The 15,013-nt window shown below is 49.5% G+C and overlaps 1 protein-coding gene and 1 non-coding gene across 10 annotated transcripts; both read left to right on the forward strand.

The window, feature by feature from the left end:
• Positions 1 to 482: 482 nt before the first annotated feature.
• Positions 483 to 11,180, forward strand: TRIM7 (tripartite motif containing 7). Of its 9 annotated transcripts, XM_058739994.1 has the most exons (8): positions 490 to 1,277; positions 2,208 to 2,303; positions 4,715 to 4,945; positions 6,156 to 6,178; positions 6,472 to 6,587; positions 7,068 to 7,103; positions 7,342 to 7,450; positions 8,511 to 8,706. In XM_058739994.1, the coding sequence occupies exons 1-8, from the start codon at positions 771 to 773 to the stop codon at positions 8,569 to 8,571; spliced, it is 1,179 nt and encodes a 392-aa protein (XP_058595977.1). In that variant the 5' UTR covers positions 490 to 770; the 3' UTR covers positions 8,572 to 8,706. The 9 variants fall into 9 exon arrangements, 8 of the variants coding, with proteins under 8 accessions (XP_058595995.1, XP_058595977.1, XP_058595999.1 ...); XM_058740012.1 differs by lacking the exon at positions 6,472 to 6,587 and having other exon boundaries at positions 488 to 1,277; positions 8,511 to 8,635; XM_058739987.1 differs by lacking the exon at positions 7,342 to 7,450 and having other exon boundaries at positions 499 to 1,277; positions 8,511 to 11,180.
• Positions 11,181 to 13,135: 1,955 nt separating this feature from the next.
• Positions 13,136 to 13,208, forward strand: TRNAT-UGU (transfer RNA threonine (anticodon UGU)). Its single transcript has one exon. It is a non-coding gene; the product is annotated as a tRNA-Thr (tRNA).
• Positions 13,209 to 15,013: the final 1,805 nt, after the last annotated feature.

A 15,013-nucleotide genomic window follows, 5' to 3' on the forward strand; every position in this document is an offset into this window, starting at 1 on the left:
AAACAAATACATCAGGTAGTTCTGGAGGGACAGTAGAGGGTTGAGTTATTTGGGAGGGAGATTAAAGTGGGAAAATTCATTGTAAATGTATTATTTATTCAAAGCCAAAAATTAAATAAAGAATAAACAAGGGGGAGAACAACAGTGGGAAATAGATACTATGCCAGGCTTGGGGGTGGGGGCAAGAGCCAGGTTCCAGACACTAAATTTAGGTCAGCACAGGACCAGGACAAACCTGCACTCTGGGAACCTGACACTGTGGCCCGGGCGCTAGGCCCAAGGCCTGGCCCTGCTGGGTTGGCCTCAGGCGGCCACGACGAGTTGTGCCCGGCTGGGTGTGGGCTCCCACCTGTCCGGGCCTGTTTCCCACGGCTGCCTGGGCCAGGCTGTGGGTGGCTTAGAGAGGACTGCTGACGGGCTGGGCTGGGGGGGGGGGGGGGGGGGCGACAGAGAGAGGGCGCCAGGGGACCGAGGAGGCCGCAGACCAAAGCCAGTGATTGAGTGGCCCAGAGCAGAGGTGCAGGGAGCTGGCCGGCGCTTGGATCCAGTAGAGCAGTGCGGTCTGGCCCGCCCACAACTCTCATTCTTCTCTCCGCTTCCCGGCCCCGCCAGCCCTCAGCTTACGTCTCCGCCTGCCTGGCGTCAGCCCCGCCCTTCCTCTCCTAGTGGGTGCTCGGAGGCCCCTACTGGGTCTCCCCACTCCGAGCCGCGAACTGTCGGGTCCCTCGGCTTCTCCAGCACTGCTGGACTTAAGTGCGCTAAGGAAGCGCATGGCGGCGGTGGGGCCGCAGACTGGCCCCGGCTCCGGGGCCGAGGCGCTGGCACTGGCGGCAGAGCTGCAGGGCGAGGCCACATGCTCTATCTGCCTGGAGCTCTTCCGCGAGCCCGTATCCGTCGAGTGCGGTCACAGCTTCTGCCGCTCCTGTATCGCGCGCTGTTGGGAGCGCCCCGGCACAGGAACGACCACAGTGCCGCGCGCGCTGCCTTGTCCGCTGCCCTGCCCACAGTGTAGAGAGCCCGTGCGTCCCGGCCAGCTGCGGCCCAACAGGCAGCTGGCCTCAGTGGCCACGCTGCTGCGGCGCTTCAGCCTGCCTGCGGCCGCGCCAGGAGAACACCGGCCCCCGGAGGCGGCGGTGGCCGGGTGCGTACAGCATGGTGAACCGCTCAAGCTCTACTGCCAGGACGACGGACGCGCCATTTGCGTGGTGTGCGACCGCGCCCGCGAACACCGCGCGCACGCAGTGTTGCCGCTAGACGAGGCTGTGCAGGAAGCTAAGGTGAGGGCGGACCCCACCCATGCAGAGCCTCAGGACCCCAGTTCGGGTCCTGTCTTCCCGCGCAGACAGTGCAGATCTCTGGCAGGCAGGCAGGCAGGCAGGCAGGATACCCAGGTGAGACCCTGCCTCTTTCTTCCTGTTCCACTGGCTCTGGGACTGATTGCAGCACTCGCTGGGTCACCCACACACAACCAGTACCATCCTCCCACCCACCTCGAGCTTCCCTCTGGTCTCCCTACTGGATCGCCTAATTGATGCCCCCAGATTTCGCGATTTTCTTTCTGTCTGTCCCTGGCTTCTAGCGGTGTCTCCGTCACACCCCCACTTCCTCTGCCCCCATTCTCAGCCCCCGCCCTTTCCCTGGGCGTGGCTCTGTGCAATGTCCCCGCGTCCTGGAGTGGGACGACCTTCCAAAAAGGTTGGGGTAAGGCAGTGGGTGACTTCTGGGTTGAATAGAGCACCAAAAGCTGTCTTTGGTTGTGTCAAAGATATGGGTTTGAGGCACTTCTCTTTCCCACTTCCTTACTGGGGTGTGCACGGAGGCTTCAGGCACACAGCCCCCAGTTTTTCTTTACTCCTTAATCCGCTCCAGCACTCCCTCCCAGACGTCTTTCTGATGGTGATTAAGAGATCAGAGGACAAAACTAGGCAGGTTGGGCTGCCAAAGGGCCTGCATTTCAGCCAGGATTGTGCACAGATGGTTGGGGAAGTGAGACCTTGAGGTCTTTGGAGTCACCTTTCAATTGCCCCGTACCCCTATGTGCGTCTGTGCAGGCTGTCAGCTATCCCGATGTCCAGACAGGTCTTCAACCTTGCCTCCTCCTCTTCAATTAATAGGGCCTTGTCTTTCTCCTGGATGGCTCCGGGAAGGCACATGTAGGGTTTCCAGAGTCCTCTTCCCATAATGTCTCCCTTCTCACCCTCCTGCAGGAGCTCCTGGAGTCTAGGCTGAAGGTCTTGAGGAAGGATCTGGAAGACTATGAGGTGTTTCGTTCCACGGAAGAGAAGGAGAGCAAGGAGCTCCTGGTGAGCAGGGCACTTTCCAGGTGGGCCCTCTTTGGGTGACAACAGAGGACCCCACCATCCTGGCATTGTATGTGCAATCTTTAAAAAGAAGTGAAGAGTGAAAGTTGGAGGGGTGACAAATGTTAAAGGACAAAATCTGAGTAAAATTTGCAGTTCTTATTGGTTTTATTCAGTGATTCATGAACTGGGCAGTATCCCATCTAGCAGATAGAAAAAGAGCTCTGAAAAGCTATGCAAGCCAAGAGATTTTATAGGCAGTAGGGGGCAGGAACAAGGAAGTTATACTGGGCCAAAAAGCAGATGGATTATTGCAAGGTTACTTTCCCTGTTTGTCAGGTAGTTACCCAACTAATGCTGATCAGGTGACTCCTGATTGACTGGTTTAAGATTCTATTTCTGGGAGAACTGAAACTGTAATTAAGTCTCTGTTTCCTGATGGGGGACTTAGCGTGAGTGACTCCATTTTGGGCCTTTTGTCTTTTTTTTTTTTTTTTCTAAATATGAAATTTACTGTCAAATTGGTTTCCATACAACACCCAATGCTCATGCCAACAGGTGCCCTCCTCAATGCCCATCACCCACTTTCCCCTCCCTGCTACCCCCCATCAATCCTCAGTTTATTCTCAGTTTTTAAGAGTCTCTTATGGTTTGCCTCCCTTCCTCTCTAACTTTGTTTTCCCCCTTCTGCTCCCCCATGGTCTTCTGTTAAGTTTCTCAGGATCCACATATAAGTGAAAACATATAGTATCTGTCTTTCTCTGTATGACTTATTTCACTTAGCATAACACTCTCCACTTCCATTCACGTTGCTACCAAAGGCCACATTTCATTCTTTCTCATTGCCAAGTAGTATTCCATTGTATATATAAACCACATCTTCTTTATCCATTCATCAGTTGATGGACATTTAGGCTCTTTCCATAATTTGGCTATTGTTGAAAGTGCTGCTATAAACATTGGGGTACAAGTGCCCCTATGCATTAGCACTCCTGTATCCCGTGGGTAAATTCCTAGCAGTGCTATTGCTGGGTCATAGGGTAGATCTGTTTTTAATTTTTTGAGGAACCTCCACACTGTTTTCCAGAGTGGCTGCACCAGTTTGCATTCCCACCAACAGGGCAAGACGGTTCCCATTTCTCCACATCCTCTCCAGCATCTATAGTCTCCTGATTTGTTCATTTTAGCCACTCTGACTGGCGTGAGGTGGTATCTCAGTGTGGTTTTGATTTGTATTTCCCTGATGAGGAGCGACGTTGAGCATCTTTTCATGTGTCTGTTGGCCATCTGGATGTCTTCTTTAGAGAAGTGTCTATTCATGTTTTCTGCCCATTTCTTCACTGGATTATTTGTTTTTTGGGTGTGGAGTTTGGTGAGCTCTTTATAGATTTTGGATACTAGCCCTTTGTACAATATGTCATTTGCAAATATCTTTTCCCATTCCGTTGGCTGTCTTTTAGTTTTGTTGATTGTTTTCTTTAAAGTGCAGAAACTTTTTATCTTCATGAGGTCCCAATAGTTCATTTTTGCTTTTAATTCCCTTGCCTTTTGGGATGTGTCAAGTAAGAAATTGCTGCGGCTGAGGTCAGAGAGGTTTTTTCCTGCTTTCCCCTCTAGGGTTTTGATGGTTTCCTGTCTCACATTCAGGTCCTTTTTCCATTTTGAGTTTATTTTTGTGAATAGTGTAGGAAAGTGGTCTAGTTTCATTCTTCTGCATGTTGCTGTCCAGTTCTCCCAGCACCATTTGTTAAAGAGACTGTCTTTTTTCCATTGGATATTCTTTCCTTCTTTGTCAAAGATTAGTTGACCATACTTTTGTGGGTCCAATTCTGGAGGCTCTATTCTATTCCATTGGTCTATGTGTCTGTTTTTGTGCCAATACCATGCTGTCTTGATGATGACAGCTTTGTAGTAGAGGCTAAAGTCTGGGATTGTGATACCTCCCACTTTAGTCTTCTTCTTCAGTATTACTTTGGCTATGCGGGGTCTTTTGTGGTTCCATACAAATTTTAGGATGGTTTTTAACTCAAAATAAATGTGTTCGGGGTGGGAGGGAGTGACCTCAGTTTAATTCTTGCAGTGGCTCTAGGAGGCACTAATTTATTCCTCCTACTTTTCAAATGAGGAAACTGCAGCCCAGGGTGGTTCTGAGGCAAGTATAAGTTGCCCTAGATTGATGGGAGAGCACATCTGTGACAGGGGACATGAGAGCATGTGTTGAAGCTGCTCTGCACTCAGAGGTGGGATATTTAAATTAGAGGCTGTGCTTGGTGGGTATGTGTAGTTGAGTCTCTGACCCCTGACCAGTGAGGGGGACGGAACTTTGTCCTGTGGGATGGCTCAGAGTCTCCTGTCCAAATGCCACATCTTGATGCCTGTGCCCCATTGCCTCTCCAACTTCTCTCCTGAGACAGAAGCAGATGGCAGCTGAGCGAGAGAAGGTGGGTGCAGAGTTCCAGGCTCTGCGGGCCTTCCTGGTGGAGCAGGAGGGCCGGCTCCTGGGCCGCCTGGAGGAGCTGTCACGGGAGGTGACACAGAAGCAAAATGAGAACATAGCTCAGCTTGAGGGTGAAATCACCCAGCTCTCCAAGCTCAGCAGCCAGATCCAGGAGACATCTCGAAAGCCTGACCTTGACTTTCTTCAGGTGAGTCTGGCTTGGCCAGAGGTATGGATCATTTATCCTAAGGCTTCATAAACAGTGAGAACAGAGTTAGATCCTGTGAGTTTAGTAGAATCACATACTCAAGCAGAAGGGGACTGGAGAAAACTGCCCTGATTCTTCTGGGGTTAAAGGTCTAAAAAGTTGTGATAAAAATTTCTTGACCTCGAGTCACAATAAAGATCTTACTGGCTTTACTCAACGACATGAATTGAGCAACATCCAATCTAGCAGACAGAAAGGAGTTCCAAAGAGCTATATGCAAGGCTTATGTCATATTCCAGGATGTAAACCTTATGCCAACAGTCTCATAAAATAATACTTTACTACTCCGGATGTACTTTGACATTTTCTATTCTATTTCCTTTTAAAATAAATAGTCACACTCTCTCCCTCCTTCCCCTGCTCATTCTCTCAATATTTATTAATATTACTAATAAATTATTAATAAACTTTAAAAAGGGGGGGGGTGGGTGGCTCACTTGGTTAAGCTTCAGACTCTTGATTTCAGCTCAGGTCATGATCTCATGGTTGGTGGGATCAAGTCCCGTATGGATCTGCAGTGACAGCAAGGAGCCTGCTTGGGATTCTCTCTCCCTCACTCTCTGCCCTTCCCCCACTTGCTCATGGGCTCTCTCAAAATAAATAAATAGTCACAATCCACAAATTGGTCAAGAATAGGCATTTGAAAGGTGCTGGTATGAGTAACCAGTCATTGCATAAGAGCTGTGACTTATCTGGGGTGGTGTAGAGAGGGTAGGCAACACTGGATCCCAGCACAAAGCTCCAGTGATGATTCTGTAATGAAGAGAGCATTTGCAAAGCTGTGGGCAGAGAGTTGATAAAACACCCAGAAACCAGCCACAGCAGGAAGCCATTGACACCTGGGCCCATAAAGGTGGTAGGGAGTGGTAGTACACCTTATTGCTTATTCCTCTGGGGGTACCTAGATCCCTGGGTGCCTTGGTTGGCCAAGGCTCTGACTCTTGATCTCAGATCAGGTCTTGATCTCAAGGTTGTGAGTTCAAGCCCCACCTTGGGCTATAAACTGCTTGTGGAGCCTACTAAAAAAAAAAAAATAATAAAAAAAGTTGCATATTCCTCTGGAAGCAGCACAAGGGGTCAGTTTTATTTTCTCAAAAGTAACTGGAGGTTTCCTGGTGCTGATTTGGCTTTCTTTTATCTTTCTTTCCAGGAATTCAAAAACACACTAAGCAGGTGAGTGGACCTAAGATTTCCTTAGGTCTTTCCAAGCTGGCTCTTCTCCTTTTCCACTGAGCTCTCTCTCTTCATCCCCTCATCCCTGACCTCACACTCCCAATTCCCACATTGCCTTACCTATGTACTTTCTAAGGCAAATGTCCACCTGCCTGGCTGTGGATATTCCGCTGCAAGATCAGCCTCTCTTTTTCTACCTCTCCCCACCAAGAGGACCTTACCATCCTAATTGTCACAGCCTGGTGGGAGTGGGACAGTGTTTGTGGGCCTTCCTCAGGCTCTTTGTCCTGCAGATGCAGCAATGTGCCTGGTCCCAAGCCAACCACAGTCTCTTCTGAGATGAAGAATAAAGTCTGGAATGTTTCCCTCAAGACCTTTGTCTTAAAGGGGCTGCTCAAGAAGTTCAAAGGTAGGGCCTGTTCTTGGGGTTGGGCCATGCAGTGCTGGTGGCCATGGTGTGTTTCTGGTAGTTTGGGGGCCCAGGAATGTGTCTTTCCAGAAGGTTTGTTAGAAGATAGGAGCTAGGGTGTGTCAAGGACAGATTGGTGCAGGGAGATGGTGGTGGCAAATCCATTCAGCAGCCCCTGCTCCCAGAGCACAAAGATTCCCCCAGGGACAGGCAGGGTAGAGGGCTACTGGGGCAAGAAGAAGGATGAGGAGGGAGAGCTCAGCTCAGACTAGCTCAGGCAAAAGAGAGGGAAGTGGAAGAGGTAGAGCTAGGATACTGCCCCTTCTTGACCCCTCACACTTGACCCAGTGTCTACACATCAACTCTCAGCCTTCGGGGTATCTGGCTGTAAATGTCAGAGGAGGTGATATTCACCATCATTGCCAGATAGACAATCTTCTGAGTCATTTACGAAATTCCTGCTTTGTTTCTCCTCCTCAGAGGATCTTCGGGGAGAGCTAGAGAAAGAGGAGAAAGGTAAGATGGTTCTTGTGATAGTGATTTCCCATTATTTGGCCATGTAGAGAATCCACTGCCTCCCCATGATTGTTTCTCTGGGCTTTGTGAATGGCTGGTTCCTTCTACCAGCCTGCCTCTGCCCTCCCCTCATCCTTGCCTCCCAGTTCTGGCTCCCTCAGGCCTCAGTGGGATCTGTAGGCCTATAAATTGCGGACCAGCCACCTGGATGAGCCTCTCTCCCCATTCCCCCTTCCAGACAAACAGAGACCTCTCCTGGGAACAGGGCTTGTGTGCAGGGGTCAGGCAAAGCAGGAAGAGATTGAAGACAGGAAGGGAGGAGGTTCTTACTACTGCAGAGCTCTGGGGTGAGTGGGATCCAACTCTGCAGGAGGGCAGAGGGGGGCACATATTCATGATGCTAATGATTGATCAAGCTATGTCAGAATTTACCATGGAAGGATCTAAACCAAGTCAGATCATGACCCTCCTCTGCACAGAACCCTAGGACAGCCCCTCTCATTCAATAATGTCCTCTCTATGGCCTTCAAGGCTTCATAGGCTCTGAACTCACTGCACACTCTCCCTCTAGCTTACTCTGTGCAGCCACAACAAGTGCTCTTTGCTGCTTCTGAAATGCACTAAGCACACCCCCACCTCAGAGCATTTGCACTGCACTGGCTGGCCTCAGCCTTGAATATGCTTCCTCTAGACAGCTACATGCCTGGCTTCCTCACCTCCTTTATGTCTTTGCTCAAATGCATACCTAGGCCTTTTCACCTTCCCTGGCCACTCTAACTGAAATTACAGCCTTCTCTTCTGACTCCTCTTATTGTCCATGTTCACCATTTATTGTCTCTTCTTTCCTTCCCCCCAGAAAGGAAGCTACAGGAGGGCAGGGATACTGAACCGTGGGATTCCCAGGGCCTAGAATAGTTCTAGAACATAGTACTTATGACAAGTGTGCATATTTTAAGTTTTTATTATGAAAAAATTTAAATATATACAAAAGTAGAGAGAAGATCATAATGAATATTATGTTCTCATCATAGACCTTCAGCTGATATTTTTCATAAACGCCCCTACCCGCTTCTTCCCACTGGATTATTTGGAAGCAAATCATGGATAAGTTATTTCCATAAATATTAGTATGTTATCTCTAAAGATAGACTTAAAAAAACCCCACAAAGCCATAATCACAATTAGAAAAAGTAATGCTTCTTTCCAATACCTAGTGTTTGAAATTCTCCAGTTGTCTTTTAAATTGTATTTGTCGATCTGTTCTAATTGTGATCCAAAGTAGGTTCACACATTCCTTTTGTTTGGCTTCCACTTGTACATGTTTTGGGGGGATGGTGGAGGAGAAGTAACTGACGGGAGCTGGGGAGAGGGCTTGCATGGGACATCTCTCCCTGTCTCTGCCTTCAGTGGAGCTGACCTTGGACCCCGACACTGCCAACCCCCGCCTCATCCTCTCTCTGGATCTTAAGAGCGTGCGCCTTGGACAGCGGGCGCAGGACTTGCCCTGCCACCCACGCCGCTTTGACACCAACACGCGAGTCTTGGCGTCCTGTGGTTTCTCCTCCGGGCGGCACCACTGGGAGGTGGAAGTGGGCTCCAAGGACGGCTGGGCCTTCGGCGTGGCGCGAGAGAGCGTGCGCCGCAAGGGCCTCACGCCCTTCACCCCTGAGGAGGGCGTCTGGGCACTGCAGCTCAACAGCGGGAAGTACTGGGCAGTGACTAGCCCTGAACGGACGCCCCTCAGCTGTGGCCACCTGTCCCGCGTGCGGGTGGCCCTGGATCTAGAGGTGGGGGCCGTGTCCTTCTACGCCGTGGAGGACATGCGCCACCTCTACACCTTCCGCGTCAACTTCCACGAGCGAGTGTTCCCTCTTTTCTCTGTCTGCTCCACCGGCACCTACTTGCGAATCTGGCCTTGAAAGTCTTTGGCCTCCCAGAGAGGGTGAATCAGTCGAGGGTGAATACCTCCTCATCCCGGCTGCCCATGGGAAGCAATGCTGCCCTCTGTCGGAGCCTCCTGGTTACTGTGGGCCTGCCTTCCAGATTGGCTCTGGGCTGCCTTGGAGGGGCTCCTGCAGACCACAACACTGGAGACAAAAAACGGGCGATTGTGGAAAAGGGTTCCATGGTCAACTGAGTAGAAGAGAAGATGCCTTGGACCCTTGGCGCCTGTCCTCTGCCTGTTGTCGACATGTGGATTTAGCTAGCCTGAGCTGTGAGGACTTGGAGGTGGGTGAGGACAGGAGCCCAGCTATTGACAGAGGTGTTTCCCATCACTGGGACTTTCTACCTGGACTTAGCAGGACCTCTGGGTCTGGAGCAATAGCAAGTACAGTGCTGTCCTCAGGTGCAAGGGGGCAGGTTCAGGCCCAGCCAGACAAGTTCATGACCACTTCTGCTTTGCCTTCTTGTCAGCTTCTAGCTCTGCCTTCAGACGCCTGGATCCACCTGGCCTGAGGTCATTTACTCAGGGAGGAGCATTGTACTCCCAGGTCAGAGAACAGCTTGGGACAGAACTGAAAGGAGATTCTTGACCTGTACATGAGAGGAAAGCCCAGGACAATGGCATTTATCATGGCTACCTTCCAATACCCCTTAATGATGATACAGAGTGATATGTACATCCTCTGCCACAGTGACAGCCATGTGTTCTCACACATGCCTAAACCCCTTTCAAACGCCAAAGTATAGTCTCCCTTGAGTAAGGAGACCAAAGGCTATGGGATTTTGAAACACAAAACAACACTTATAATTTTACAGATGCAACTAATATCAGCATGGGAATGCACAGAGCACAAACATGCCCCTGATATACCCTTCCTGGAACTTGTCAAATGTGTGCCAACAGCAGAGGACCCTGGTGCCAAGGTCTGCTCAGTCTGTGCCCTGGTGGGGTGTTATTCCCTTGGCTAATTGTTCCCGAGCTTCTGTTTGGGTGGGCTTCTGGGAAGGGGTTTTGGGCAGTTTCCTGTTTAGTGCTACCCAGGGAAGGGGGATGAGGAGATGGAAATACAAACTCTGAGCTCATTTCTAGGGTGGCTTAGCTCATTCTTGACTCCTCCAGTCTGAGTGCAAGAGCACAAGTAGTAGCGAAGGTTTCTGCTAGACTGGGTGATCAGGTGTGTTTAAATGTGTGAGGAATGTGTGCATGTATGTTTATATCTCAGATTGAGGGGGCAGGGGTTTGTGTGGATTTTGGAGAGCAGTTTTATCAGCACATGTGTAGGTTTAGGTATTGCAAACAGACCTAGGTCAATTTGGTAATACCCTATTTTTCATTTGTTGTTAAATATTAGCCACTCCACATTTAGGTGAGGGTCATGGTTTTCCTCCCCCACTACCTAGCTAACTGGCTAGATGAATCTGTTTAGACAGATATGTTGGCATGTAGGGACAGTGACAATTGAATAACCTGGTCTGCAAGTGTCATGGGGTTTCTGTGCTCTGTCCCTGAGATGCTCCAAGCACACTTTGAATACAGGGGTCTTACAGGGGAGACATGACACTGTTCTAGAGGCAGACACAGTGGACATAGCACCAGGAAATCTGAATCCAATGTCCTATGGGCCTGGGTCAGGATCATATAAGTGTCCAGCCTACATTATAATTGTATCATTCCAGAGGGTGAATCCTATGTTGTGTTCATATATGGAGAAGTTCTAGAACACTGCAGCCAATCCATGTATTTGAATACTAGTCATTTCCACAAGGACCCCCCCCCCCTTTATTTTAACACTCACTTGCTAATTAAATCGCCTAATGTTATCGTCAAGCCCTGATATTATCTGGGTTTATATGGCTTTTGGACTGAGTATCACGGTTACCTTTAAGGTCACATAACAACTGTGCTGAAGTATTGCAACACATATTACAGGTCACAGAAGGTGGGTGGCTGGTGGAGGTGCCTGTAGGGCCAGGTCTGGGGACTGTACGAGTGGCTGTCTGTGTGTATATTTTCAGCTTTTGTGTTTGTGAATGTGATTGTGTGTCTATCGAAGTATGTGTTTGCAGAGTTAATAACTACATAGACATCTATATATCTGAAGAAATATAACAACAGTTACAGTAACAATCACACATTGAGATGTTCTCTTTTGGTCAACAAGGCAATGCAGTGACTTTGGATGTCACAATGCTGATGTGAGGGTATGTGTGATTGTATGCAATTTTCTCTCCCATCCTTTGGGATCCTAAGATCTGTTAGGTGTTCAGGTCTCTGAAAGCAATGACTGGCTTAACTTGGGTCCTTCTGACCCCACCCATTAGTCCCAGATGCTTGTGAATTGCATGAGCTAGTTCCCTGATAACAGACCCTTAAATGGTTCCTCAGCATACAGACTTGAGGGTGCCCATGGATCTAAGTCACCTGGCCTTGCAGGGACCTTTAATAAAGCAGGTTGGGCCACCAGGGAAAGGTCCATCACTTACAGCAGTCACTTTCTTTTTTTTTTAATTTAAAATTTTACTTTGAGTTGGTTAACATAAAGTGTTATATTAGTTTCAGGTGTACAATATAGTTAATTCAACACCATACATCACCCTGTACTCATCATGACAGGCGTATTATTTAATCCCCATCACCTATTTAACCCATCCTCCCCTCCCCTCTCCTCTGATCACCACGAGTTCATTCTCTATAGTTAAGAGTCTGTTTCTTGATCTTATTTTTTTCCTTTTGCTCACTTGATTTGTTTCTTAAATTCCACACACGAGTGAAATCATATGGTATTTGCCTTTCTCTGACTTATTTCACTTAACATTATACTCTCTAGCTCCATCCATGTGCTTGCAAATGGCAACATTTCATTCCTTTCTATGGCTGAATAACATTCCATTGTATATATATACCACTTCTTCTTTACCCATTCATCAATGATGGACACTTGGGCTGCTTCCATATCTTGTACAGCCGCAACTTCCTGACCGTTGCAGGGCTAGGGCTCCTGTCTCTCACCTGGGCTCTCACCGTGCTCTCTCTCCCCTGGGCTTTTAGGGACTCTTACAGAACCAGCACCTCCAGAGTTGAGGTGGGCCCCAAAGGTTGCCTTTTCCTTTATTTTTTTTTAACTATTTGAAAGTTTTTATTTTTTTATTTTTTATTTTATTTTTTTTAATATGAAATTTATTGTCAAATTGGTTTCTATAGAACACCCAGTGCTCATCCCAACAGGTGCCCTCCTCAATACCCATCACCCACCTTCATCAACCCTCAGTTTGTTTTCAGTTTTTAACAGTCTCTTATGTTTTGGCTCCCTCCCTCTCTAACCTCTTTTTTTTTTTTTCTTCCCCTCCTCCATGGTTTTCTATTAAGTTTCTCAGGATCCACATAAGAGTGAAAACATATGGTTATCTGTCTTTCTCTGTATGACTTATTTCACTTAGCATAACACTCTCCAGTTCCATCCAGGTTGCTACAAAAGGTTGCCTTTTCCTAACTTGCCTAAAGGTGCCTCAGGGGCTAGGGAACCCCACCCCTGTTCCAGTCCTTTTCCCACCAGCACCTCCTCACGCTCTGACCTTCTGATTTTTCCAACACCCTCTCTCAGCCTCTCACTCACTGCCCACTGACAGCCCACCTTACCAGCCCGGACCTGGATTCCTTCGGAACAGGCCTACTGACACCCTTACCCTAGCTCCTCCCTCGCAGCCCTGACCTTGGACTCATTCTCATACAGAATAAGCCTTGGACCTATCTATCCAACTCGTCTTTGCCCCCGACTCCCAAGCCCGAGAAAGACCTCGGGTCTTCCTACAGCTCCGCCCACTGGAGGCCCCGCCCCCGCCCACGTCGGGTAATACTCTCACCCTATCTCTCACACGATCTGCCCTGTCTCCCAGGATTTGCGGTTTGGCCTGCCGCACTGACACTTACTGAAGTACCCGGAGAGGCAGCGAGGGCCCAACTGGGCCCTAGTTCGTGGAGAGACACCGGCCGGCTTGTTACTACTTAGCTCCTTCCTGTGGTTCATTGCGGCTGCGCGGCAGACGATGACAGCATCAAGTATTCTTGCGCAGAAGCGAAGTTTACGGTTGGCTCCATAGCTCAGGGGTTAGAGCACTGGTCTTGTAAACCAGGGGTCGCGAGTTCAAATCTCGCTGGGGCCTGCTGGTGCGCGTTTTTTTCCCCACCCTTTCCTCAAAGGTGGAAAAGCGGAAGATGCTTGAGCCAACACGAATTTCCGCTTTTCTTAGAGACCAGGCCTTAGGCGGAGCTGCCTGTTCCTTGACACTTAGATGCCCACCGACTAAAAGTGGCTTTACTTTTTGAAGAACCAAACCCACTGCGTCCGTGACCTTTCGATCACAGGCTCCGCTGGCTCCGCGTGTCTTCTCCACAGCGGTCCTTCGCTGGTATGCTTCGCAGGCTCTCTGCAAGTTCGTGGAAGGTCTTTCCGTTCCCCTCCTCTCACCTACTCAGGCCAGGGAGTCGCCCTGGTCTCTGTCTTCTTCGTTAAGTGGGGACCACCTGTCTGTGCCCACCTCTTAACAACGCACCCTGGGAATCTATTTTAGTCTGGAGGGGGACTAGGTTTAAGCCTTACCCTTGGCTCGCCATTGCTCTCCACAATCTAGCTTCCATAGTGAGGTGGTTGTCCAGTAGGGCAGGAACATAGGGTCAACGAATTCCAGGAGCCCGGGACGCGCAGGTGCCGGAAGGTGCTGGTACGTTCCTGGCCTATCCTGGGCGTGTCTGTTCGGGTCTTGAAGCACTCTTGGCTCTTTGGATGGGAGCCGGCCGGTGCAAAGGCCTGTGGCCCCCATCCACCGCGCTCCCTACCGGCTTACTCCCTTTGCCTCTTCTCCGGCGTCTACCCAGGTTCCCGCAAGCGGTTTTCTCCACTCTGTTGCCCCAGGCCGGGGTTGTTTTCGAAACCCGAATCGCGATAGAGTGCTGCCAGGAGTCAGCCGCGTCCCCACGTGGGGACTTTTCTGAAGGTCCCGTTTGACTTGGAGAGAGGACTCTTGCGGGCTGGGATAGCGCGGCGGGGCATGGTCACGCCTCTGCCTGAGCCACGGCTGCCTAGTAGTGCGGGCGAAAGCCGTGGCGGGATGGTGCCCTAGACCCTCCGTGAGCCTAGCTCTGCCTATCTGGCAGCGCCCCAGTTGTTCACTGGGGATTTAGTTTCATTTTGTACACTTGACTTCCTTTAACAGCATAAATAAATAAATAAAAGTCAGAAGGTCAGCAGTTGTGTTTTTATTGTTTTGTTTAAAAGAAAAACTAAATGGTTAAAAAAAGACCGGAAGTAAATGGGACAATTATAGTCTTTAGGGCAGGTGTTACTAATTGTGGAAGTTTGTACTTTTCTTTATATAATTCCATAGAGAAGAGAAGCAAATGCTTACGACACGGAGGTGGTAGTAACGCAGGCCGAGGACACACGGTGGCTTAGGGCAGAAGAGAGCCCATCTAACGCTTTATGCGTCTCGAAAAGAGACGAGGACAACGCCAACGCCTTGTGGCGAAGAGGCGGGTTAGCATTGTGTTTTCCAAGGAAAAGTCCGAGAGGAGCAGCGAATGGAGCGGTCAGTGCAGAGGGATGAGCAAGATCGTGGAGTGGCAGTAGATAAATTAGCACTTTTTTCCTTGGAGGAGGTTAACCACCATTCGTCTCCCACTCATTTTTTATAACTGCCGTTGTGTAGGAAATTTCTTTGCTGGCTGCACAAAAATAAACCTTTGGACCAGCTCTGAGTGGATTTTCGTGAATTTTACACCAGGAAATCAGAATCACTGGTTTTTGTTTTTTTACTACTGAATAATCCAGCGCAGTTAAAGTCTTTTTAGGGAAAGCAAGCCTGAGACGAGGGAGGACAGCGCCCGCACAGCCCAGGACCCTGGTTTGGCGGGAGCCGATGGCTGCTTCAGTGCAATCTCGGGACAAAGCTTCGGGGACGGAGAGCCGGGG

This window comes from Neofelis nebulosa, chromosome 1 (assembly GCF_028018385.1).
Source record: "Neofelis nebulosa isolate mNeoNeb1 chromosome 1, mNeoNeb1.pri, whole genome shotgun sequence".
Lineage (NCBI taxonomy): Eukaryota > Metazoa > Chordata > Mammalia > Carnivora > Felidae > Neofelis > Neofelis nebulosa.

Coding starts and splice junctions, on each gene's coding strand:
- TRIM7 (XM_058739987.1), top strand. CDS start 771: ATGGCGGCGGTGGGGCCGCAGACTGGCCCCGGCTCCGGGGCCGAGGCG. Junction 6,588..7,067: donor GCTGCTCAAGAAGTTCAAAG/GTAGGGCCTGTT, acceptor TCTCCTCCTCAG/AGGATCTTCGGGGAGAGCTA. Junction 7,104..8,510: donor GCTAGAGAAAGAGGAGAAAG/GTAAGATGGTTC, acceptor CTCTGCCTTCAG/TGGAGCTGACCTTGGACCCC.